Source organism: Budorcas taxicolor, chromosome 21 (assembly GCF_023091745.1).
Source record: "Budorcas taxicolor isolate Tak-1 chromosome 21, Takin1.1, whole genome shotgun sequence".
Classification (NCBI taxonomy): Eukaryota; Metazoa; Chordata; class Mammalia; order Artiodactyla; family Bovidae; genus Budorcas; species Budorcas taxicolor.
In genome coordinates, this window is record NC_068930.1 from 58,963,339 (window position 1) to 58,989,753 (window position 26,415).

The 26,415-nt window shown below is 42.6% G+C and overlaps 2 protein-coding genes across 4 annotated transcripts in view; one reads left to right on the forward strand and one right to left on the reverse strand.

The window, feature by feature from the left end:
• Positions 1–10,418: 10,418 nt before the first annotated feature.
• On the reverse strand, positions 10,419–12,641 carry LCMT2 (leucine carboxyl methyltransferase 2). Its single transcript, XM_052660053.1, has one exon. The coding sequence runs from the start codon at positions 12,639–12,641 to the stop codon at positions 10,587–10,589; it is 2,055 nt and encodes a 684-aa protein (XP_052516013.1). The 3' UTR covers positions 10,419–10,586.
• Positions 12,642–13,000: 359 nt separating this feature from the next.
• ADAL (adenosine deaminase like) overlaps positions 13,001–26,415 on the forward strand; it is a 33,411-nt gene continuing 19,996 nt past the window's right edge. For 2 of the 3 annotated variants that reach the window (XM_052660171.1, XM_052660170.1), the window contains exons 1-5: positions 13,001–13,063; positions 19,168–19,392; positions 19,639–19,769; positions 20,263–20,323; positions 25,295–25,382. In XM_052660171.1, coding sequence (XP_052516131.1) covers positions 19,330–19,392; positions 19,639–19,769; positions 20,263–20,323; positions 25,295–25,382 — 343 coding nt within the window. In that variant the 5' untranslated portion in view covers positions 13,001–13,063; positions 19,168–19,329. Of the gene's footprint in view, positions 13,064–18,060; positions 18,168–19,167; positions 19,393–19,638; positions 19,770–20,262; positions 20,324–25,294; positions 25,383–26,415 lie in introns of those variants that run through there. The other variant, XM_052660174.1, reaches the window with a different exon arrangement.

The window sequence follows — 26,415 nt, forward strand, 5'->3', positions numbered from 1 at the left end:
TTCCCCGTCTATTTCCTATGAAGTGATGGGACCAGATGCCATGATCTTCGTTTTCTGAATGTTGATCTTTAAGCCAGCTTTTTCACTCTCCTCTTTCACTTTCATCAAGAGGCTTTTTAGTTCCTCTTCACTTTCTGCCATAAGGGTGGTGTCATCTGCCTGTCTGAGGTTATTGATATTTCTCCCGGCAATCTTGAGTCCAGCTTGTGTTTCTTCCTGCCAGGAGCCAGTATGGGAGATCCCACCCATGACAAAGGTCATGAGGAAGAGGCCTGACAGGCAAAGACGAGTCAGGACTCGAGGGACCCCCTGGACCTGCTTGAGCATCTACCCTAAAACCAGAATCTGTCTGTCTTACTATTTTATGACTTTCACCAACTCCTCTGACATTAACAGGGGGCTATTCCTGGCCACCTTTCTCTGGAAAAAGTTAACTTAGAGCTCCAGTTAATAGTCTCCTGCATGTATAAGGAGTGTTTCAGCTCAAACCCCTCTGATGCCTCTCTAACTTGCCTGACAGGTTTACCGGGACTTTTACAACTACGCATGTGATTGTTCACAGCCTCCCAACTGCGAGAGGCACAGGAAGCTTAAAATACCTTAAAGATATAGAGCCTTTTAAAGAGCTAAGAATTATATTGGTGAAGGGTTTCATTGTTGAGTTAATGATTGCTGCCAGGCCTCCATATCCTTTATCTTTTAGGCACCTGGGAGGATATTCATCAATGTAATTGGGATTTAGAAAAAGGAATGTAGTAGTTTTGATGTTGGCAATACTAGACTTTTGAGTTAATGAATTTTCTCTTTGTTATAAATCACTGTACTCCTCTTTCTTTGTTATAAATCATTATATCCTTGCTATGTAAGAATGTAACTTTATTTAGTGCTTTCTGAGAGTGGCACCAGACTTTGGAAAGAACAACACTTTTAGGGCAAATAAGTTTTCTGGTTGATGGACCGTTATCAGAAAAGGGTCATAAAATGCTAACAGGCCTCCTGGCCAGAAGATGATGTAAATCACCTAAGACCTATGCATGCAGATAGGTATGCAGAAAGAAAGCCTGGTCTTGATAAGAGTCAGAGCTGCTGACCCTGCATGACTCTGTTTCTTACATTTATCTCTATGTACAACCCAAAGCATAAAAGCTTCCCTGAAAAATAAAGTGACAGACCAGTTCCATGAAAGCCTGGTTCCCCCGTGTCAATTCTTTCTTTCTTTTTTCTCTCTTACTCTCTTTTTTAGGCTGATCCCTTGGGGCGCAGGGGTCTTCCATGTTCACTTCTCTTCCCGGGCTTCTAAGACCCACACAAGAGGGAGCCCAAGGTGGGGCACCCTCCGCTATTCAAGCGGGCGCCTATGGCCTACGTGAATGGCGTAAGTCCCTTGTCTTGGGACTTTATTGGCTTTCTATGTAAACCAAGGAATATCAGCCTCTTTCTCTCCTCTATTTTCTTAACTGCAAAATTCTTTCCTTATCTCTCTATCTCTCTTGCCACAACATCCACACTTCAGATACCCTGGATCCAACCGGGGCTGGTCCCCGGTATCTTCCAGTCCAGTGTTTCTCATGATGTACTCTGCATATAAGTTAAATAAACAGGGTGACAATATACAGCCTTGACGTACTCTTTTTCCTATTTGAAACCTTTTCCTATTTGAAACCAGTCCTATTACTCCCTGCTATTCTCTGGAAGTCTGCATTCAGTTGGGTATATCTTTCTCTTTCCTTTGCCTTTCACTTCTCTTCTTTTCTCAGATATTTGTAAGGCCCTCTCAGACAACCACTTTTCTTCTTGCATTTCTTTTTCTTGGGGATGGCTTTCATCATCATCCCCTATACAATGTTATAAACCTCTGTCCGTAGTTCTTCAGGCACTCTGTCTACCAGATCTAGTCCCTTGAATCTATTCATCATCTCTACTGTATAATCATAAGGGGTTTGATTTAGGTCATAACTGAATGGCCTAGTGGTTTTCCCTACTTTCTTCAATTTAAGTTGGAGTTTTGCAATAAGGAACTGGTTATCTGAGCCACAGTCAGCTCCAGGTCTTGTTTTTGCTGACTGTATAGAGCTTCTCCATCTTCGGCTACAAAGAATATAATCTATCTGATTTCAGTACTGACATCTGGTGACATCCATGTGTAGAGTCATCTGTTGTGTTGTTGGAAGACAGTGTTTTCTATGACCAGTGCATTCTCTTGGCAAAACTCCGTTAGATTTTGCCCAGGTTCGTTTTGTACTCCAAGGCCAAACTTGCTTGTTATTCCAGGTATCTCTTGCCTTCTTACTTTTGCATTCCAGTCCCCTGTGGTGAAAAGGACATCTTTATTTTGGTGTTAGTTCTAGAAGGTCTTGTAGGTCTTCATAGAATCATTCAACTTCAGCTTCTTCAGCATTATAAGTTGGGGAATAGACTTGGATTACTGTGATGCTGAATGGTTTGCCTTGGAAAAGAACAGAGATCCTTCTGTTATTTTTTAAATTGCCACCAAGTACTGCATTTTGGACTCTTTTGTTGACTATGAGGGCGACTCCATTTCTTTTAAGGGATTCTTTCCACAGTAGTAGATATATTGGCCATCTGATACTGGTGTCTTATTTTATCCTGCTTCCAGATTTCCCTGTCTTTTCCTGGTTCAGGATGAGAGGACATTAATTCAAGCTGCCAATGAATGCACATTTGCTGTGCTCCTCAGGTTTATATTTTGTCTCTCTTCTGCCTTGGGCAAGAGCACTTTGCTTTTTCACCTGCGCATTCTCTTCCTCAGGTCTCCTGAGAGCTGATTTTATAGACCATATTTCTCATCTTGTAAAAAGCAACATGAATAATACCATATACCTTAGTTTCACAGTCTTAGTAACCTAATGGCAACCCACTCCAGTGTTCTTGCCTGGAGAATCCCAGGGACGGGGGAGCCTGGTGGGCTGCCCTCTATGCGGTCATACAGAGTTGGTCACGACTCAAGTGACTTAGCAGCAAGGGACCTGAAGTGATTCTCACCAGATATAGCAGGAGAAGGCTCTCAGCCATCAGAGAGGACATTCATCATCTGAGGAACTGTCATGCAGACACCAGCTGAACAAGAGCCATGCACAAGACCTATCCATCACTTGATTCTATGCCCCCGAAGTTAGCTTTCTTTGTGGTTATGAAAATTTGTATTCAGAACTTACAGAAAAGCATGCAATGTGACTCCAGCATGTTTAGAAAGTCCTAGTAAATAAATGTAGCAGATCTTGCTTTTTAAAATATTTCCATAATAAGCATATGTACAATAAATAGCAACAATAAGAGTATTTTTTTTTAAATCTATAACCTTTTAAAAAATGGAAGTATAGTTGATTTACAGCGTTGTGTTAGTTTCTGGTGTACAGCAAAGTGATTGTTATACATGTATATGCATGTTATTTTTTTGTATTCTTTTCCATTATGGTTTATTACAGGATATTGAATATAGTTCCCTGTGCTATGTACAAAAGGACCTTGTTGTTTATTCCAGTTTTTAATTTAATTATTATTTTAGAGTATAGTTGATTTACAATGTTGTGTTAGTTTCACTTTATGTATAGCAAAGTGATTCAGTTATCTATTTTATGTATAGTAGTGTGTATCTGAAGAAGGAAATGGCAGCCCACTCCAGGATCCTTGCCTGGAGAATCCTATTGACAGAGGAGCCTGGTGGGCTACAGTCCATAGGGTCACAAAGAGTCAGACACAACTGAAGTGACTTAGCAGCAGCAGCAGTGTGTATCTCCTAATCCCAAACTTCTAATTTATCCCTCCTCCACACTCCCGTTTGGTAACCATAAGTTTGTTTTCTCTGTCTGTGATTCTGTTTTGTAAATAAGGTTTTTTAAAAATCATTAACAATAAGCGTTTTTTAAATGACCTGTTGGCTAACACATAACAAGATATAGAAACTTCGATGCTGTGTTCTAGTTGAATTGAAACTGGTGTGAGTCTAGGTCATCAGCTCAAACCAAAAGTGGCCACAGGCAAGTCTTACCCAAAATGAAAAAAATCAAAGGAAACTGGGATAGAGGATGAGTTTCAGGTTCAAGTCATTATGGGGTAAATCTTCTTCATAGTTAAGATGCAGCTAATATGATTGTCTTCTACCAAAATAAGAAAAAAATTCACTGTCTGTGGTTACTTATCTCTGTCACTACCCACTGGATGTCTGCGTGGAAGATAGGGGAAGTAGCAGGACTAAGAGAGAGGTTCCCAAAAGCATATTATTTATAATCACAGCTATGTTCTAACGGTTCTGGCTGATTCTCTCTGCATGTATGACCAAAAGAACAGGCTTGCATCACAGGCTTGCATTTAGGGTGTCATTGTATTAATTTTCACTAGTGCTAAGGTATAAGCTTGGACTTCCCTGGTGGTCCAGTGGTTAAGAGTTCGCCTTCCAATGCAGGAGGCAGACAGTGGTTTGATCCCTGGTCAGGCAACTAAGATCCCATATGCTGCAAGGCAACTAAGCCCAAGCTCTGGAGCCTGTGCCCTACAGGAAGAGAAGCCTGTGCACCATGATGAAGACCTAGTACAGCCAAAAAAAAAAGATATGAGAAATCTAATGTTTTGGCTCCAAAACATTAAACCCTGACGATGAGAGATCCCTGTCCAATTCCAGTGCTGATGCCAGGTGCTAGGAATACAACGGTGAATAAGATACTGTTCCTACCCTTAAGGAACTAGGGTAGGGGTAATACCTACTGAGAAGACAGATGAGAAAACAAATTATAACAAAATATGGGACTTCCCTGGCAGTCCAGCGGTAGAGAATCCGCCTGCCCATGCAGGGGACACAGGTTCAATCCTTTCTCCAGGAGGATTCCACATGCTGCAGAGCAACTAAGCCAGCGCATCGCAACTACTGAAGCCCATATGCCTCGAGTCCGTGTTCTGCAGCAAGAGGAGCCTCCACAGTGAGAAACCTGTGCACTGCAACTAGAGAGCAGCCCCTGCTCCTCGCAACCAGAGAAAGCCTGTGTGCAGCAGCTAAGACCCAGCGCAGCCAAAAATATATAGATAAATAATTTAACCTGTATTAACATTAGAAAAACACAATATAGATGACAGTTACATGGTGCTATGGCAATATAGAAAGGTAGCACATTCCAGCCTGAAAGGGTGGGGGGATTAGAGCCAGGGAATGCTTTCCAAAGACAAGCCTTGAGCCACGTAGCAGCTGCATGAACAAAGTTGGGATAGTGAGGTTGAGAGGAAGCTAAAAGAGGCAGCACCAAGAGTCTGAACAGTAAGAGCCCTGTAAGTGGCAGAATGGAAGCGTGTGCCAGAGTTCTGTCTTTGGGACCCAGGTAGGCCTTCTTTATAACTGGGATGTCAATAGACAGAGAAGATATGGCGGTGGGTGCAGTTTGTGGGGTACACAGTGTCAGATTCTAGCTGTATGAAAAAGCAGCTAATGGAAGAATTACATCATAGGTATAATAAATATTAATAGAAAAAAAATGAAAATCAGAAAAAAGCAAGACAGTGGGGAAAGTGATGGCAAAGTTTTTCCTCCCTAGGTTGCTGATGTATCCAGGAATAAGAGATAACAGTTTTGCTAACTTTTCCTGAGATCCAGTTCAGTTTAATTCAGTCACGCGGTTGTGTCCGACTCTTTGCGACCCTGTGGGACTGCAGCATGCCAGGCTTCCCTGTCCATCACCAATTCCTGGAGCTTACTCAAACTCATGTCCGTCAAGTCAGTGATGCCATCCAACCGTCTCATCCTCTGTCATCCCCTTCTCCTTCTGCCTTCAATCTTTCCCAGCATCAGGGTCTTTTCCAGTGAGTCAGTTCTTTGCATCAGGTGGCCAAAGTATTGGAGTTTCAGCTTCAGCATCAGTCCTTCCGATAAATATTCAGGACTGATTTCCTTTACAGTTGACTGGTTTGATCTCCTTGCAGTCAAAGGGACTTTCCTGAGATAGCAAGTTTAAATGTGAATCAGAGATTGAGGCTCTTTTCATTGGAAAATCCTAAAAATATGGACAAAGACTAGGGCATGAGAAAAGCTGTATGTAGTGTAATATCCTAAAAATCATTATTATTACAATTTATTTCTCCATCTTAGTCTTCCAATTAGGTGACAAATGACTTTTCACATAAATATTAGGGCAAGGTCTTTCCTCTCCCTCTATTAAACTTACTTAGAGAGTTCCACACCAAGTCATGCCCAGTGAAGCATCAGCACATCCTAGGAAGATCCTGTGTTTATGTGCTCCCAAGCGTATTTAATTGCACATTCCTACTCCCTCAGATTAGCCTTTTGGCAAAGTGAGCTCATTTCATTTCCAATGAATAAGATTACCATGGTCCATTGTTGAGCAAAAAGGGATGAAGATCAGCTGGAAACTTAGTCAAGAAGTTTCAAGAGTATTCTGCAAATCTAGGAGTAACACAAGGAAGTCTACTACCATTACCCAGGTCAAGGCAGATGAATTTTAAACAGAGGGTGTTTAAAACTTGAATGCCTTCGAACAACACATGGTGATTAAAGGAATTCTGACATCTGCTTGTACATGGTAGGCACAATGGTAATATTCAATAAATTTATAAAATTTATTCAAATACGAGTGTCAGATTGGACCAACAAGTATTTATTGAGTATCTACTATGTTGGAGATAGAGAAGTGAAATAGACATAATTCTTTCTCTTTGTCAAAGAATTCCCACTTTAGGACCAGGTACTTAAGATCATTGTCCAAGAAAGATAAGTGAGAAGTCTTTTAACTAAACCATGGAATGATAGAACTTGTTTGTGTACATAATTATTGACATCCAAGGAAATCTCAGCCTACCCTAAAGCTGATTATAATTTTCATAATTTCTGCTCTATATATTCTTTTTCTCTCTTTAAACATCAAATCCAAATATGATTAGCAAGGTCATAAATAACCTCCAAAATCACTGCAGATGGTGACTGCAGCCACGAAATTAAAAGACGCTTGCTCCTTGGAAGAAAAGCTATGAACATCCTAGACAGCATATTAAAAAGCAGAGACATTACTTTACCAACAAAGGTCTGTCTAGTCAAAGCTATGGTTTTTCCAGTAGTCATGTATGGATGTGAGAATTGGACTATAAGGAAAGCTGAGCACCAAAGAATTGATGCTTTTGAACTGTGGTGTTGGAGAAGACTCTTGAGAGTCTCTTGGACTGCAAAGAGATCCAACCATTCCATCCTAAAGGAAATTAGTCCTGAATATTCATTGGAAGGACTGATGCTGAAGCTGAAACTCCAATACTTTGGCCACCTGATGCAAAGAACTGACTCATTGGAAAAGACCCTGATGCTGGGAAAGATTGAAGGTGGGAGGAGAAGGGGACAACAGAAGATGAGATGGTTGGATGGCATCACCGACTCAATGGACATGAGTTTGAGTAAACTCCGGGAGTTGGTGATAGACAGGGAGGCCTGGCATGCTGCAGTCCATGGGGTCACAAAGAGTCGGACACAACTGAGCAACTGAACTGAACTTGCCAGTCTAATGCTATTTTATAGCCCTTTCTTCATCACTGCAGTCAAAAAGCTTACTTAGTTTTAATGTCACACTGGACATCATTGGATGGTCCCTGTGATTAAGAACTTACCTGTAACTAGTTCTTCTCTTAATCACTATACTGTCCAAAGAGCACAGGCTCCTCTCTTACAGGAAGACAGTGATTGATTACATCTGGGGCTCACATACAGGAGTATTTTCCAGAAGATATCTAGTAGGATGGGTCCTAGAGTAGGTATGAGTTGTTTGAGGGTGAATTTAGGATCACAACATGAATATGGAATAAAGCAAGACTTCAAGGTCTGAGATCACTGAAAGAGAAGGACATGCAGTGCCTGGGCATTGGAACACGTCTCTTACATGTCAGCTTCCTAACACCAATAAGGAGGTTTAAATCTGCAGAATGATGAAAAATGGACATTCCGTGGCAAAATCTAGAAAACACGTAAGTGACAGTCCTGGCCTTTGAGGAACATTTCTTACAAGAGTTGTTCTTAACCTCATTTCATATCCTCACTAGTATGTACAGTGTTTTTGAGACCCTGACAGAGCAGAGATGCAAAATAAGAAATTCCCTTCCTCCTTTAACTAGTTTTTCTGGTCTAAAAAGAAGCAATCATTAAATGAGGAAAAGGACATTTACTAACTCTCGTAATTACCCCAGTGTCTCCATACCAGAATTTTAAATATTCAAAGGTGAAGTGGAGAAGCAAAAAGTACAGTCCACAACTTCAGTTCTTAATCTGACCCACATCTCTAACTACTGCAGATTTCTCTTAGGAAACTAGGACCCAGCACTACTGAGTGCTGCTCCAAAGACACAGAATTAATATTACTGACAAAACTCTTAAGTGTTCTAATGACTAGAGCTTGAGAAATGAGTAAGTCCTTAACTGAGTATGATGCATGTATAGGGTCAGAGGTGGAGGGCATGCTTAATCTGATAATCACACAGAAAATGTGGATAATTCCTCTGGGGAGAACAAGCCCAATTACTCATAATGCGCCATACTGGGCAGCGCTTGAGGGACTAGGCATCACTGGTAATTTTGGTCTGGCACACAGCCATGTTTTCCTGACATCCCCCCATTCCAACACTCCCCGCTCCCCCAGAGCTCTGTATTGCTCAAAAGTGATGATAATAATGATGGTTGATTGGTACCATCTAAAAGGCAGCATAATGGAAGGCATTTCTGGGACTTTGGCGTTATTTCTAGTTTCAAATTCTGGTACTAACTGCTACATAGCTGAGAACAATTTCATCAATGTTCTGCTTTGACCTGCTTCTGAAAGCTGGAGGTAGGCTTGTGGCGAACTTAGAAATAGTAAATACACAGCAGCCTTTTCCCTTTCTGGTCACAGTCCTGCCAAGTTATTAACACTAGTACCCAGTCCACCGACAGCCTTGTCAGATGCCTAGCCATGGTAAGCCCTTTGTTTCTCAGGACTCACTAATAACTTCCCCTGAAAGGGCTCTTGCAGTCTCAGGGAAGCTGAAGTTAGAAGATAACACTTTCTTCAGCTTGTCTTCTCCTGAGAGCCTTCATGTAACAGAGCCGACAATGCCCTCTCTGTGCACTAGGCTTGTGTTTGCTAGTTGGTTCTCATAGATTACTTTATATATGAAGTTGTTAATATAAATATTTAGGGGAAAAGGATTGTAGGTCATACTAAGTCCATCAAGATGTTAACATTGATAGTACTTGTAGAATCTCAAGTTAAATTATTAAGATTTCAAAGATTGAAGACAAACAAGAAATACTGAAGTGGTATTTTTGAGACATGAATTCACAAGGTATACACAATTTTGATGACAAACTAAGGCTCAAGTTTTAAGAATGAATACCTAAGATGTTCTACGGATCTCAGAAGGCTCACCAGAAAAATGGTTCATCTAAAGGAGGTAATTGAGGAGAGTTTAATGAAGATACTAATTAAAAAGGGATGAGCAGGGTTAGGTAAACCAAGTCAAAATGGTGAAGTATCTCAGTGGAGTCCAGATCTTTCTGCAGTGATGGAAATGTTCTACATCTGCAGTCTAATTCTATAGCAATTAGTCACATGTGGCTATTGGACACTTAGGATGTGGTTAATGCAACAAAGATGCTGAATTCTTTGGAGGGATGCCAAGTCAACTTATGGCTGTGGCTTTTGACTGAAGAATGCAGCTGCTGCCAACTTACAGCCTGGGAGGGGAAACACTGGGAATACCCTCACTCTTCCTGTCGAACCATCCTTCTCTGGTACTTCTGACTGATGGAACTCTCCAGGAACCAGAGAACAAGAAAACTCATTGATGCAGTTCGTAAAGGTTGACCTCCTGGGGCACAGAACATAGTGAAGCATAGATATGGAGCAAATCATTTTCATACCCATGTACAAACTGAGAAATAAACCGTTTTATTATCATTTATAAATATAAATAAGTATGGAACTAGTGGCAAAAAAAAATTGAACAAATGCATGTGTCTCAATAAAGTCATATAAATGTCTTATTAAAGCTAGATGAAGCTCTCTGCTGAGCTAAGTGGTACAGTGCTTTAATCAAACTGCAACTGGGTTCATTTCAGGTTTTGTACATGAAGAATGAGGTCAAAACCATGCCCCTTCACCTATATTCAGCCTTATGTTCTTAGCAAGGATCTGTGTGAAACTTTTTCCAAGGTCCCATCTAAAATCACAAAGCCTGGGAGTGGGAAATTTTTCACTTTACTTAGGCGAAAGGTCATTGTAACTCTATAATTGGGTAAACTCAGATTAGAAAGTGGGAAGACCACCAAGAAATTAAGATATGGGGACCCAAAGGCCCCCAAATTCGACTCTAGGACTATATGACCACTCTATTTTTCTACTATCTCTTGGAATTTTGGTGTGTTAAAAAAAATTTTTTTTGCTCCACTTTCTGCACTGAATAGCAGTGCTAAGAAAAAACCAAAAACAAATAAAGGAGTGGGAAGGGGGAGTGGTACCGTCCAAAGCCAGAGTCAAATCCTATTTTGGAAAGCTTCATCGTCCATTCTAGTGGGTCCTGAATATATAGGAAGTCCAGTCTTTAACTGTCAGTCTTTACTGTCTAGCACTTAAAGGAGAAAGGTCTAATGCCACTGTATGGGGGTTGAAGTAGGTGCCGAAGGAAAAGCAGTTCCCACCACCTCCAAGGAGCAGGAGCTGTTGCTCTTCAGGGAAGAGGATGCTGGTATGATTGTGTAACATTAATGGCCATGGCACACATGTTGTGTCAATCTGATACTCAAAGCTCAATCCTGTAGACAAATCAATAACTGTCACTCCAGGAACTGCAGAGGAATGAATCCAGACGCCTCCAACCAACAAAAGCTTCCCATTGACTACATGAGCTGTGTGGGAGTACCTTGGGGTAATGGGAGGCTGGATGGCTATGGATTCCCAGAGGAATCCACTAGTGATTGGTTTCAGAAAGACTACAGAGCTCAGTGGCTCCTCAGAAGCACCCAGACCTCCAGCAATGAGGGCTCCCCCTTGCCAGCTGCAGGCACTGTGGGAATGCCGACCTTCAGGTCCTTCTCCCTCCACTGGGATCCTAACCCAAGTCATTTTCCCCACATGGAGGAAATGCCAGTCACTTAGTACAGGTTCTGTCACACTGCGGCCCCCATACACAAACAAATATTTCTGATTCTCACAGGACACTTCTGTTGTTGAATGGCGCCAACGTGACAAGGTAGAATCTTCTGGACCGAACTTCGTGACTGTTACATTTGGGTCCTCAGCGCTATTATCCTCATTTTCATAAGAAAGTTGGAGTATCCCCAAGGCTGGAGTTACTGGGGACAGTCTCCCTCCTAGAACCAGAACCTGAGTATCTGAAAGTCTTGTCATGGTGTGATAAAGGCGTCCATCCCATTGAGCTTCAGTTCCCCAACTGCCTATCTGGTTGCCTTTCCATTCAAAGTCACTGTATCTTAACAGCATGTGAAACTTGCTCACTCGGCAATGTCGCCCCTCCTGCTCTCCAAATCCTCCTGCACTGAGAATAACGCCTGGGCTCAAAAGGACAGAGGCGTGGCCATATCTCTTAAGGCCCAGGCCCTGGGTGTCCCCAGTGACTACACTGGCAGGGAAGACTCCTGAAGGGGAAGCAGGATCTATCCGAGGAAACGTCTCTGAGGGTGGAAACACGAGAGTCTGGGACAGGCTGTCTCCCCGAGAAGCGGCTAGAATAAAATAGTGGGCACACTTCAGATGCCACTCCTCAAACTCATCAAAAGGTTCAAGATTTTCCATGCGTCGGCGTTCTTCTGCTGGGAGAAAGCAGCGATAGAATTCATTCAGGTCCATGGCGCGACAGGCAGTCCAGCCGGCCTGAAGGAAGCGCTGCTGCTGGGCCTCCGCGTCGGGAAAGCGGTCCAAGCCATGAAGGGGAGAATTCAGGTGCCGAAAATGTTGCTGCATGAACTCGCCAAAGGCGTCCTGAGGCCTCATCTGCTCGTAGACGACGAAAATGGCATTAGAAAACCGCTGGGCGGCCCAGGAGATGAGGGCCGCGGCATCATCTGGCTCGAGGTAGGTGAGCACGGCCTCAGCCAGGAGCAGAGTCGGGGCGGCCGCGTCAAGACCCGCGGCGGCAAGGGCCTGGTCCAGCTGCTGCAACTGCCGCAGGTCCAGGCCCAGGATGCGGTAGTCCGAGCTCTCAAAGCACAGCGTGGACCCGGGGCCTCCGCTCTGGAAAGGCCCGGTTAACGCGCACAGATCCGGCGTATCTCGAATCCTCTGCGCTTTGCCCTCGGCCACGTCCGGAAAATCCACCTCCCAGACAGCAGCCCCGGCCAGGCGGCCAGCAGTTTTGAGGCGAAAATACAGTGAGTCTGACCCGGCGCCCAACGACAGAATCTGCGAGCGAGGGGTGCCGGGGGCCGCGCACGTCTGCTCTACGAAGGCGCGCACGCAGTGCCGCACGGCGCGTGCGCGCACGTAGTAGCCGCGGTGGATGAGCGGCGCGCGGCGCGCCGTCCCCGGAACCAGCAAGGCAGCGAAGGCGTCGTGCACGTACCCGCGCGCGGCCAGGGAGCTCTTGCTGAGCGCGCTGCTGTCGTTGGTGCTCTGCACTGCCTCAGCCCGACGTTCGCGGTTGCGCGAGCCCATGGTCGGGGAGTCAGGAGCGGCGGTCCGTCGGGGTGGTGAGCTGCCCTCCGGTCCCGTAGTATCCTGTACCCTCAAGTACAGCTCCCGGACTCGGTACTGGGCGGGGCGGGAGGGGGTGGGAAACTACGCGTCGTTACATCTCTTCCTCGGATAGGCGGGCGTCACTTCCGGGAAGGGCGCGCCTCGCCAATCAGGTTTGAGTAAGCTGCAGCTGGCGTTGACAGTCGGCTGTGATTGACATTTCTTTGATTTTCTATGACCGAGGTTTCGCGGGAGGACTGACGGCTGCGGCTTTTTGTGGACACGTGGACTCTGTCGGGGAAGCGCGGATTGTCACTTTTCTACAAGCCTTCCTGGCTGAAACGAAAATTTATCTTAAGTTTTCATAAGCTGACTCAGCTGTTGACAAAAATCTTTCAGAGGTGAGTCTGTGGGGACTGACAACCCAGAACTCCTTGGACTGCAGCGCCTGCATTGAGTGTCTGGTAGGGACAAAACAGGATTAGGACCACTAATTTTAGGGGGCAAGGAGAAGGAACGGTCTTTCCTTGGATGCTAACTACGAATACTTACGAAGAGATCCCATTTATGTCTGAAAACAAGTCAGTGAGGCCAGGTACAAAATGAAGAAACCTTTACAGAAGTTGTGATTCACTCAGTCAATGTTTCCCCACAAATGTATAATGTTGATTCCCTTGTATCCCAGGCTCTGTGCTAAGCTTACAGTAAGTAAACCATTCAGCCTCTGTTTCTCAGCTGTAAAGTGATACTCCCCTCCACGTGCAAAGTTCTGTCTTCTTGGATTGAATTGAATATGTCTGCAGAAGAGGGAATCACAGAAGAGAGGTGATTATTCTTTCTGAGTCTTGGCAGTTTAAAAGAATCATCAAATTTCTACTTTGAGTGTTTGGGAGTCATGACCAGTAGGAAATCACTTGCAAGGATACTTGGGGGATTTGTAACTTATTAATTCGGATTTGGTGACTGTGGGAGCCTAGATGGAGAAGGAAATCAGGATGATTCTTAAGTATGGTTACCTTGAAGCAGTATGGCATAATGGTGAAGGGCATGAGTTTTGGAGTCCAGCTGATTCAGATACTGGAACTGTGTCATTTAGATTTGGTGTTTAAGAGCTCTTAGTGACTTTCACTTCAGTTCAGTCGCTCAGTGTCCGACTCTTTGCGACCTCATGGACTGCAGCACGCCAGGCCTCCCTGCCCATCAGCAACTCCCAGAGTTGACTCAGATTCATGTCCTTGGAGTCAGTGATGCCATCCAGCCATCTCATCCTCTGTCGTCCCCTTCTCCTCCCACCTTCAATCTTTCCCAGCATCAGGGTCTTTTCAGATGAGTCAGCCCTTCCCATCAAGTGGCCAAAGTACTGGAGTTTCAGCTTCAGCATCAGTCCTTCCAATGAATATTCAGGATTGATTTTCTTTAGGATGGACTGGTTGGATCTCCTTGCAGTCCAAGGGACTCTCAAGAGTCTTCTCCAACACCATAGTTCAAAAGCATCAATTCTTCGGCGCTCAGCTTTCTTCACAGTCCAACTCTCACATCCATACATGACTACTGGAAAAACCATAGCTATGACTAGACGGACCTTTGTTGGCAAAGTAACATCTCTGCTTTTTAATATGCTGTCTAGGTTGGTCATAACTTTTCTCCCAAGAAGTAAGCGTCTTAATTCCATGGCTGCAGTCACCGTCCGCAGTGATTTTGGAGCCCCAAAAAATAAAGTCTGACACTGTTTCCACTGTTTCCCCATCTATTTCCCATGAAGTGATGGGACTGGATGCCATGATCTTCGTTTTCTGAATGTTGAGCTTTAAGCTAACTTTTTCACTCTCCTCTTTCTCTTTCATCAAGAGACTCTTTAGTTCTTCTTCACTTTCTGCCATAAGGATTGTGTCATCTGCATATCTGAGGTTATTGATATCTCTCCCAGCAATCTTGATTCCAGCTTGTGCTTCATCCAGCCCAGCGTTTCTCATGATGTACTCTGCATATAAGTTAAATAAGCAGGGTGACAATATACAGCCTTGACATACTCCTTTTCCTATTTGGAACCAGTCTGTTGTTCCATGTCCAGTTCTAACTGTTGCTTCCTGACCTGCATACAGGTTTCTCAAGAGGCAGGTCAGGTGGTCTGGTATTCACATCTCTTTCAGAATTTTCCACAGTTCATTGTGATCCACACAGTCAAAGGCTTTGGCATAGTCAACAAAGCAGAAATAGATGTTTTTCTGGAACTCTCTTGCTTTTTCCATGATCCAGCGGATGTTGGCAATTTGATCTCTGGTTCCTCTGCCTTTTCTAAAACCAGCTTGAACATCTGGAAGTTCACGGTTCACGTATTGTTGAAGCCTGGCTTGGAGAATTTTGAGCATTGCTTTACTAGCGTGTGAGACTTAGTGACTTTAGGGAGAGCAATTTCTGTGAAACCGTAAGGGCAGAATCCATGTTTCGGTGAATGGGAGATAAGTAGATGGAGGCAGCTCAAGGAGTGTAGCTCGGAAGGAAAGAAGAGATGGGTCAGTAAAGAAGAATGGGGGATAATGGAAAGTTTTTTTTTTTTTTTTTTTTTTTTTTAAGATGGAAGCAAGTACTGTAGTTGCGTGGTGGTTCCCTAGGAGAAATTAGCAAGTGGAGAGAGGTTGACTTGCAGAAAAGTGAGAAGATTAACTAGTGAAATAATGACTTGGAATAGATAAGAATATTGGGCATAGATTAGTCTTGGGAACAGGAGACTGAATCCTCTTTCTCTGACTCATGGAGGAAGAAGGGGTATAGATACAGATAAGATTAAGTGGGAGGGAGAGCAGAGAGAAATACAGGAAATTCATGCATAAAGGCTTTTGTTGTCTCTGTAAAGCTAGTGACTGAGTTGTAAAGTTGAGTGTGAGGCAGCTGGGTCTAGCGGAGCTCTTGAGGAGTTTAAAATTGCCCCTGAAGGAAATGGGAGAAGGACTTCCCTGAGTTTGCTGGGCTTTGAGATGTTCATTTCTAAAATGAGTGGATTATGTGAAGTGTCTCAGGGTTGACTGAGAGAGAGAAAAAAAGAGGAATGTTGGACTTTGGACAAAATGTATAGCACTGTAGAAATAAATTTTTATATGACAAGTTAATCAATGTGCATGATATATTAGAAATACTATATTTTTGGTAAAGAACATATCAAAAAAAGTGATTTAAGAAGAAAGAGAATGGAGCAGAATTTGTGAATTGGGTACCTCACAGTTGTTTTCTGGTGTGTGTGTGTTTCAGCTGCACTGCAGGTGTCTCCTGGAATCTTAGTTCCCTGGCCAGGGATTGAACCCATGCCCTTGCAGTGAAAGCACAGAGAATTCCCTCCAGTTATTTTCCCCCCTCAGGTTATTTTTTAAAAATCTGTATATTTTTCTGTAAAATGGGACAGTAATATCTCATAGATTTAATGAGAATTAAGTACAGCTGCCAATTAAGACATTTAGCAGAACATCTGGCTCATACTGAGTGCTTAACAAATAGTAGCGAGTGTTTTTATTCTGAGTTCCCTTTGGGGGGCAAGGACAGAGGGTGGGGAGGAAAAAAATTCCCTGGGAAAAGAGAAGATCTGATTCTGGCTGTGCTCTAATTTGATAAAATATTAGTACAAATGGATTCTGAACCACTGGACCGCAAGGAATGTCTACATTGTGATTTTCTCAGGGTATATGCCCACTAGTGGAATTGCTGGATCATATGGTAGTGATCCAGGTAAGCTGTGCTTACCTGGTGTTAGGATTTACTGACGCTCAGGTCCTTTTGTCTCATTGCAGAAAGATTTCAGCGAGAGGCAGAGTGGCAGGCAAAAAATGAGTGTATTTCTCACACTTGTGAGAAATGCAAATGGGCGGATGAAAAGGCTCTGCTCCAGGACCACCTTCTTCCTCATTCATGGGCAGATGTCAAGACTTACATCATTAGTTTCTCCTTTGGTTTTCTATGGTCTAAATGGGACTGTCATGGTGCTATTTAAATCATATGTGTATTAGCAGAAGGGTGGTGACATATACTAAAATATGGTAATACAGCTCAGGTTTCAGTGTAATGTCTCCTCTCACCTGGTTCGTTTCTCCTTTCACCTATGTTTCTGTCTTGGCTGTGTGCAGAAATGCTGTTCTCCAAGGACTATTAACTGCCTGACTTTGTATAACAAGATTCAGACCCCAGATCTATGGTCTTGTGTTTATAACTGTCAGGGTCTCTGGCTTGAGTGTGTCTGGCACTTGAATGCCCCTAGTCTTCCTTCAAGGTAGATTGTTAGCAGGTTACTGGATTCTTTTGTTGAGTGGTCTTTAGCTTACAACAGTCTCCCAAACTCCTTAAAATTCCCTTTCTGTTTTTAATAATCCCCTAGTGGGATTTTTCAGAGAAGGCAATGGCACCCCACTCCAGTACTCTTGCCTGGAAAATCCCATGGATGGAGGAGCCTGGTAGGCTGCAGTCCATGGGGTCCCTGAGAGTTGGACGCTACTCAGTGACTTCACTTTCACTTTTCACTTTCATGCATTGGAGAAGGAAATGGCAACCCACTCCAGTGTTCTTGCTTGGAGAATCCCAGCGACGGTGGAGCCTGGTGGTCTGCCGTCTGTGGGGTCGCACAGTCAGACACGACTGAAGAAACTTAGCAGTGGGATTTTAAAACTATTTAATTATCCTACTCTATCCCTGGAGCGTCCCAGGTGATGGCACTGGCAAAGAATCCACCTGCCAATGCCGATGATATAGGAGACACAGGTTTGATCCCTGGATCGGGAAGATCCCCTCAAGGAGGAAATGACAACCTTCTTCAGTATTCCTGCCTGAAAAATCCCATGGACAGAGGAGCCTGGCGGGCTGCAGAACATGGGGTCGCAAAGAGTCAGACATGACTGAGCATGCACGCACTCACCATATCCCCTATCAGGTGCTGGGGAGGTCGTATAAGCCATAGTCCCTGTTTTTAGGAAGTTTATATAGTTCTGGTGAGGGAGACAGACAAATCAGTGATGTAGATACAGTGTGATAAACTGCTGACTTAGACATGCTCACTGGGTTCTCCAGGAGGATAGAGGAGGTGAGTTTAAGTTACTTTATTCATCCTCACAGCTACTCTGCTTGCTTTCTTTTTTTATTTTTTGAAGGATAATTACTTTACAACGTTGTGGCGGTCTCAGACTTACATCACTGTGAATCTGTCATAATTGTATATATATCTCCTCTCCTCTTGAGCCTCCCTCCCCCAACACCATCCTAGTCCCTTGAGGTCTTCACAGAGCGCCAGGCTGGGCTCCCTGTGTTATGGAGCAGCTTCCTGCTGGTTCTCTATTTCACACATGGTAGTGTATATATCCTGAGTGTTCATTGGAAGGACTGATGTTGAAGCTGAAACTCCAAATCTTTGGCCACCTGATGTGAAGAGCTGACTCATTTGAAAAGACCCTGATGCTGGGAAAGATTAAAGGCGGGAGAAGGGGACGACAGAGGATGAGATGGTTGGATGGCATCACTGACTCAATGGAGGTGAGTTTGAGTCAACTCTGGGAGTTGCTGATGGACAGGGAGGCCTGGCGTGCTGTGCTCCATGGGGTCGCGAAGAGTCAGACACGACAGAGCAACTGAACTGAACTGAAGTGTATATATGGCAGTGCTACTTTCTCAGCTTCTCCTAGCCTCTCCTTTCCCCAGCTGTGTCCACAAGGTCTTTCTCTACATCTGTGTCTCCATTTCTTCAGTGTAAATAGGTTCATCAGTACTGTGTTTCTGGATTCCGTATATATGCATTAATACATGATGTTTGTTCTTCTCTTTCTGACTGACTTCACTCTGTGTAACAGGCTCTAGATTCATCTACTCTGCATTTTTATTGAATTTTTATCCCATTTTTTAATCCCGTTTCTACAGTTAAGGAAACTGAAGCCTGGAGTTAAAAGTGACTCAGGAAAAAAAAAAAAAGAAGTGACTCAGGGCCACACACCTACTAAAGGGCAGAACTGGTACAAGGATTATCCTAGGTCCATCTGATTCCGTTGCCTCTATTCTTACTTTATATATTTTAAACAGTTTGAAAATGCGAACGTTTGAACCCAAAGTAGATCTTATAAATTTCTAGTTTTAGAGATAGTTTTGTAGAAAGTGCTAATAGGTAAAAGTATATACCCTATTTGTAAAGGTATAAATCTTCCTGGGTCGGGAAGGTCCCCTGGAAGGAAGTGGCAACCCACTCCAGTATTCTTGGCTGGAGAGTCCCATGGACAGAGGAACCTGGCGGGTACAGTCCATGGGGTCACAGAGAGTTGAACACGACTGAGCGAGTAATCCTTAATCCTAAACACCCTACTAAATTTCAGATTTTAATTTCCCTCTTATCAGCTTGAAGACTTCTTATTTCTAATTCAGGTTGTTGGCTCACTTAAATTATTAATAGCTTTGGAGAGCTTTTGTCTTTAGAGGAATAAATTAACAGAACCTGTTTCTTTGCTTTTGCGTCAACATCTAAACATGTCCACATTTGTTTACATAGGTGAAACTGAGCCCAGAACTACGTATACTGTTAATCTTATCAAAACGGGTGGAAATAAAGCAGTCTGAAGGAAATTCAAGGCCACCAAACTTACTGACTGAACTACTTTTAGTATTCATGCTGAGAATAAGTGGCTGGGGAAAGACCTTGCTATTCTGCTAAATGATGATGGAGGCAGAAGAACAGCCACGGAAGACAGCCTTTTACTCAAAATTACCTAAAGTGGTAAGAATTCAACCCCAAAATTCTGGAGTGTTGCTAAGTATAATGACTTCTGTGTTGTTTCTTTTCATAAAAAGAGAAATAAATTTTATACATAGAATTTGTAAACTTTGTACATTTTAAAAGTTATATAGCTGCATCTGTTAGGCCGTTTGCCTAGCGCAGTCTACCAACATCAAGCACCTGCTACAATGCTGTGACTCTCGTGGACTTGAGAAGATTTTTACTGATTGTATTCTCTTATTTTAGGAACTTCATGCCCACTTGAATGGATCCATTAGTTCCAATACCATAAAGAAATTAATAGCCAAGAAACCAGATCTTAAAATCCACGACCAGATGACTATGATTGACAAAGGAAAGAAAAGAACTTTAGAAGAGTGAGTTCGGGGGAGTTTGTGGACACATTTCTTTTTTTTTCTCTGTTTTGCGATTGTAAATAGTATGTAAGGATTCAGATTTTTGTAGTTAAAGGAATAAGGTAGCCATCTGGTATGGAGAGTATAACTTGACAAACAGTATTTTTTCCAGCTGTCAGACTGTTGACAAATTTTAGTGATTTGTATTGTTCGTGAAATTATACTATATTGGAATATTCTTTAGACTTGGAAATATAGACTTCTTGATTTTTTTCCCCCTGTTTCCTACTTGCACTTGAGATAGGGGTTGTGGAGGTGAAGAAGGGAAACTATTGTTTTCCACTTAAAAGTAACATTTAATTTTCAGTCATTTGATGATCTGTCCAGATCAGTGTAATTTTTGAGAAGCCTATTCTGTTGTTCCTTATAAATATATAATTACTACTAGCCTAAAATCAATTAATTTAGTGAAGTTTTTGATGACTAAAGTATGTTAAAACTTTTCATATTGCAGGTGCCTCCAGATGTTTCAAATAATTCATCTACTTACTACTACCCCTGAAGATGTTCTAATGGTGAGAAATGAAGCATTTTTAGACTGGTTTAAACATTAGTAAGTAATTGATGCCCTTCTGTTGTTGCACATGACTCGAGTCTGATGAAAAATATTTTTTTGCTTTTTTTATGGTAACTTTTGAAAAACAATGTTGAGACATTTGCCTAACAGCTAATAGACTCTATTAATTGTAAACTATATGAGGAAAGAACCAAGATCAAAATCTTCTGTTAGGTAGAAAATTGGACAGTGCGGAGGAGAAAAGCTTGTCCTTTTTTCATATATGTATAAACTCTGTATACAAACATATCATATGAAATATCTGACCACAGGCTTTACCTTAATTGCTTGGGATACTTTGAAGTTTCTGGGTGGACAGTATAGAGAATGAAGACATTCAAGAGCTGCTTAGAGATTGAATGATTAATCCTTAGGGAAACTGCCTTCCCTCTGGAGATGAAGGGCTAGAGGACTCCACTGTGTTCCCTTAGCTGGATGACTGGCTTTGTATCAGATTTGTATCATTGATCTGATTAGGATGGCATTTTTAAATGTTCTCTTTCTAATTGGAGAGAAGCAGAATCCTATCAGTGTTTTTAACCCTTAGGGAAAAAGTGCAAAGTAAGAAATATAATGTGTTTTTGGAGAGGTGACATTTGACTGGTCAAGAAAGAATTTTCTCCTTGGCTGAGACTGATCCTCTTGATAATTATTAAGTAAATTAATCACCTTTTGGAGGAAGGTTAACTCTTAAGAGTTTAGTTTAGCAGAAGTTGACAGAGTGTCCCCAGTGTTCCAGGCACTCTGCTAGGACTGAGAGACAAAAAGATCGACATGGTCCCTGCCCCTCAGGAATCCATAGTCAGGTTGGAGAGACAGACCCATAAGAGGATAAATCCAACATCAAGAGGTAAGCTCTGTGTTGGAGACATGGACAGGGGTTTATAGGAACCCTAGGGAGCGTTTGTTGTCTTATCAGCCACTCAGCAGGTCCCGTTGAACCCTGCTAGGGACATCCACCACAGGAGGCTTTGTCTCATTTTCTGTTGTTGAGTGGAACAGAGCAAAACTGATTACATTTTAGATTCTGAGTTCTGTGGGTATAATATGCCGTACTCATTGTTTCTTTTTTTTTTAAAGTTGCTAAGAAGCTTTAATAAATGAACCTTGTGTGGGAATAAGTCAAGGGATTGTTTATAGATATGGGACTGAGTGTATTAGGATCGCTTAACAGTCTCATCAGAGTAACTGAGTGTAATCTCAAAAAGACAAGATTGAAATGTATCTGAAAAAAACATTAACTATTGCATGTGCTAGATTCTGTGCTCAACATGACTTTTCTGAAGTGGTCATTTTTATTGCTCCCTTTTTGCAGATGAAAAAAGCTGAGGCCTAAAGAGGTTAAATATAACTTGTTCAAGGTCACTCACCATGAGTAAAGTGGCAAAATTGGCTGTTTTGTCTGATTCCAGAGTCCTTGTCCTTTCTTATTTGAGATGTGCAGTCTTACCATCCCTGGAGTAAGCGGCAACTTAATTGTGAGGTACTCTTATCTGAAGACAGAACTTGAGTCGATGTTCTCAGTCCAGAGCATAGGAGAACAAAGCCCAAAGAGCCAGGAGCTGACTGCAGTACCTGTTGCTGCCTGGAGCAGAAAGGACTGAATCTGGTTGACATGGGAAGGGAAGTCACTCCCTAGAGAAGTGTTCTTGGATATGAGCTAGAGATGATTCCACAGGTCTCACTGTGGCCTAGCGAAGTCTTCCTTCCACTGCTTTCAATCAGTACTTGCCAGCAACTTTCTGTTGTTCCTTTAGGTTTCACAGGTACCTCACCGCCAGGAAAAGGGATGCCCTGGATAGTAGATATGATCACTTCACACCTTCCCTTCACCCTCGTTGTCAATCCACACATTATAGACAGGCTTCTGCATTAGTCTCTTGCGAGCTGGGATAGGAGGAGTTGGTCTTTCTGGATCTGCTTAGTTAAGGAGTGAAGATAAGATCTGAGTTCCTCACACCTGCAAAGACAAGGACTGTGCTGTGTTAATGGCAGTGGCAGCAACGTGGGGTTTCTGGAACACCAGTGTTACAGGGTGGTCTAGCGCCTTTGATGATAGTACAGAGGCTGCAGGGTCGTGCCTCGTGGTGGAGGAAGCAATAGTGTCTTGCCTGGTCCAAGGGTGTCACGTGATTTTGAATGCTTTTGTGTCATCCTTGTTACTGAGGCCAACCTCTCTCTGCTTGCCACACAGCAGGCCAATAAATTCAAGAGATGAGGTGTTGAGGCAAGGAATATGACTTTATTGGGAAAGCTGGCAGATGGAGAAGATGGCAGACTAACGTCTCAAAATAACCATCTTATTGGAGTCTGGATGCCAGTTTCTTTTACAGAACAAAGATGGGGAGAGGTGAGGGATTAAGGTTAAAAATGCTGTTAATCTTACAAATGTCTTCTGGAATGGCCAGCCTCCACGAGAGGGTATATTAATTTTTTCCTTCCTGTAGCCATCCACAGGTGGACAAAGTCCTGAACAAAGGCATTTTGGTTTGACATTAAGGCAGAGGGGGGCAGGGTTCTCCGAGGCAGGCCATTTTGTACGCTTATAATAATAAAAGCAACAGAAAGCAAAGGTTAAAGTCGAAGAAACAGATCCAGCATGGAGTCAAAATTGAGTCTTGCCTGTAACATCCTGAGCTATGTGATCTCTAAGGCTGATTCTCCAGACCTCCTGGTGAATCTGAGCCACCTGTTATATGCATGTTGTAATAAGTTCCATTTTGGCTTTAGTATGAAGAAAAAAGATGAGGCCCAGACCTTAGCTTGCAGTGAATCCACCAAGGTGGTGCCTCCCTGTTAAGCACTGTCTGTACAGTCAGCCAGCCTTGTTTCTCTGCCAGGACACTGCATCTGTGTGCCCATGTGCATGTGGGCAAAGCAGGTTAAGAGTAGGGTACCAGCTGTAAGGCCTAACTAGGGCTGGTTGTCACAGCATTTCTAACCTGGTCCTTTTTCCTCCTAGGTTTTTACATTTTAGGTAATGGCAATGAGGGAAAACATGCCTTCAGCCTTTAGATATCATTTATCTTGGTCGCTGAGTAATTTTTGGATTGTTGAGTTTTCTATTAGATTGAATACAGTTTTCTAACTCAAATTTATCACCCATTTTCTTTGCCTAAAAGAATCTTCCTAAGTACATTTGGGGAGAGTTTAAACCTGCCAAAAGAAATTCTTGCAAAGTTCAACTTATCCCTAAAAAATGTGAATAAGAACCTTAAGCCATGACTCTTATATATATTTTTCATTGAAGGATTATTGCTTTACAATATTGTTTTGGTTTCTGCCGTACATAAACATGAATCAGCCATCAGCATACATATGTCCCCTCCCTCTTGGGCTTCCCTCCCACCTCTCACCTCATCCCACCCCTCTAGCTTGTTACAGAGCTCTGGTTTGAGTTCCCTGAGTCACACAGCCAATTCCCATTGGCAGTATATTTTATATATGGCGATGTATATGTCTCCTTGCTACTCTCCCCATTCAACCCACCCTGTCCTCCTCCCCACTCCCCCACCCTGTGTCCATAAATCTTGTTCTTTATGTCTGCGTCTCCATTGCCAGCCTGCAAATAGGATCATCAGTACCATCTTTCAGGATACCACATATATGCACAAATATGTGTTATTTGTTTTAGTTTCAGACTTACTTCATTCTGTATAATAGGCGCTAGGGTCATCCGCCTCATTAGAACTGACTCAGATGCATTCCTTTTTGTGTCTGAGTAATATTCCATTGTATATATGTTCCACAACTTCTTTATCCCTTCATCTGTCGACAGACATCTAGGCTGCTTCCATGCCCTGGCTATTGTAAATAGCGCTGCATTGAACATTGGGGTGCATGTGTCTTTTTCAGTTTGGGTTTCCTCAGGGTGTATGCCTGCTAGTGGGATTGCTGGGTCATGTGCTGGTTTTATTTCCTAGTTTTTTAAGGACTCTCCATACTGTCTTCCGTAGTGACTGTATCAGTTTACATTCCCACCAGCAGTGCAAGAGGGTTCCTTTTTCTCCACACCCTCTCCAGCATTTATTGTTTGTAGATTTTTTGATGATGATGGCCATTCTGACTGGTTTGAGGTAATACCTCATTGTAGTTTTGATTTACATTTCTCTAATAATGAGTGATGTTGAGCATCTTTTTGTTGGTTTATTAGCCATCTGTATGTCTTCATTGGAGAAATGTCTCTTTAGGTCTTTTGCTCACTTTTGGTTTGGGTTGTTTGTTTTTCTTATATTGAGTTCTATGATCTGCTTATATATTTTGGAAATTAGTTCTTTGTCAGTTGTTTCATTTGCTATTATTTTCTCCCATTATGAGGGTTGTCTTTTCACCTTGTCTATAGTTTCCTTTGGTGTGCAAAAGCTTTTCAGTTTAATTAGGTCCCACGTGTTTATTTTTGTTTTTATTTCCATTACTCTGGGAGGTGGGTCTTAGAGGGTCTTGCTGTGATTTATATCATACACTGTTCTGCCGATGTTTTCCTCTATGAGAAGCCATGACATTAAATGGTACATCAGTACTGCCTAATCATTTTAGCTGCTTATTTCTATATGTAATGTTCCAGTACTATACACTCATAGATGGTTTACTGGTTTTAGTTTTGCCTCATTTCTCTGTTTTATCAGTCTGCTGTTCTCTAGGAAATAGAGAAATGGTTAAAAGGGAAGAAGAGAAACAAAAGGTGGCGGGGGGTTGTGCAGATTTGGATTTAATGTGAGAGTGAGGGGGGTAAGGGGAGCTGTTGGAAACATGGTAGTTTTGTCACAGCCGCCACTAAGGGTGTGAAAAGCAGGGCTCTTCACCATGTGGGAGACTCCCCCCTCTCCCTGCGAGTCATTTAACGCGTGGAATAGAGCTGTAGCACGTGGCATTTTCATGGAGCCCCTTACACTAATGTTATCAGTATTGTGAGCATTGCTTTCATTATCAGGTGACGAAAGATGTCATTAAAGAATTTGCAGATGACGGTGTCAAGTATCTGGAACTAAGGAGCACACCCAGAGGAGAAAATGCTACAGGTAAAATCTAACTCCTGATACTTCTCAGCATATGTCTATCTTTTTCCTCACGTGCTTGGATCATCCATATGCCTGCAAAGTTGAAGCTATGCAGCATTTACTGTTACACTGTTGTAAAAGTAGGGTCAAAGGTCCATATCTTCCGATGTACTTTAATGACATATGTTATTAATGAGTCAGTCAGTTATTTATAAGTTAAAATACCAGGTCAGGTATTATCTGTTGAAGGGAAATTAAAAGGGCTGCAAAAATTTCATTTATTATTGTTTGCTCTTCTCACTCTGAAAAAAGAACACTTGTTCCTTATAGCTGTGTTCTTAAATAGACGTTAGTTCATGTTCCCTGCATCAAGTGCTTGTGACACAGTGCTCCTGAGTGGATGTGGAATCGCGTTTCATGACAGTCACTGAAATGAAGTTATTCAGTCTCTTCTCGGGTACGGATGGTATCAGGCCAGGAGCCAGCTGTGATGTGGTTTAACCTCTCTGGATGGAGATGAGCGGATCTGGATATGGTCTGGAGAAGCTTCCTAGGGCCCTCTTTCTGCTGATAAGAGCAGCATCAGGAGGTATTCTATGATGTGCTTGGGTCCCGCTTAGCATTTTGTGACCAGATCATCTTGTGCCTGGATAATGTGTAGCCAGCATCATTCAAGGGGTGAAATTTTAAACTACATATAGTAAAGTAAGTGTTGAAATGAGATAAGCAGGAGATTCTTTTTTTGTTTTTGATTTTTATTAGAATATAGTTGACTTACAATGTCATGTTAGTTCTGCTGTACAGCAAAGTGAATCAGTTATACATATATGTCCACTCTTTTTTAGATTCTTTTCCCACGACAGTCATTACAGAGTATTGAGAAGAGTTACATATATCCACCCTTTTTTAGATTCTTTTCCAAAGACAGTCATTACAGAGTATTAAGAAGAGTTACATATATCCACCCTTTTTTAGATTCTTTTCCAAAGACAGTCATTACAGAGTATTAAGAAGAGTTACATATATCCACCCTTTTTTAGATTCTTTTCCCATG

Excerpts from the sequence above, each read along its gene's own strand:
- LCMT2 (XM_052660053.1), bottom strand. The coding sequence starts at position 12,641 with ATGGGCTCGCGCAACCGCGAACGTCGGGCTGAGGCAGTGCAGAGCACC.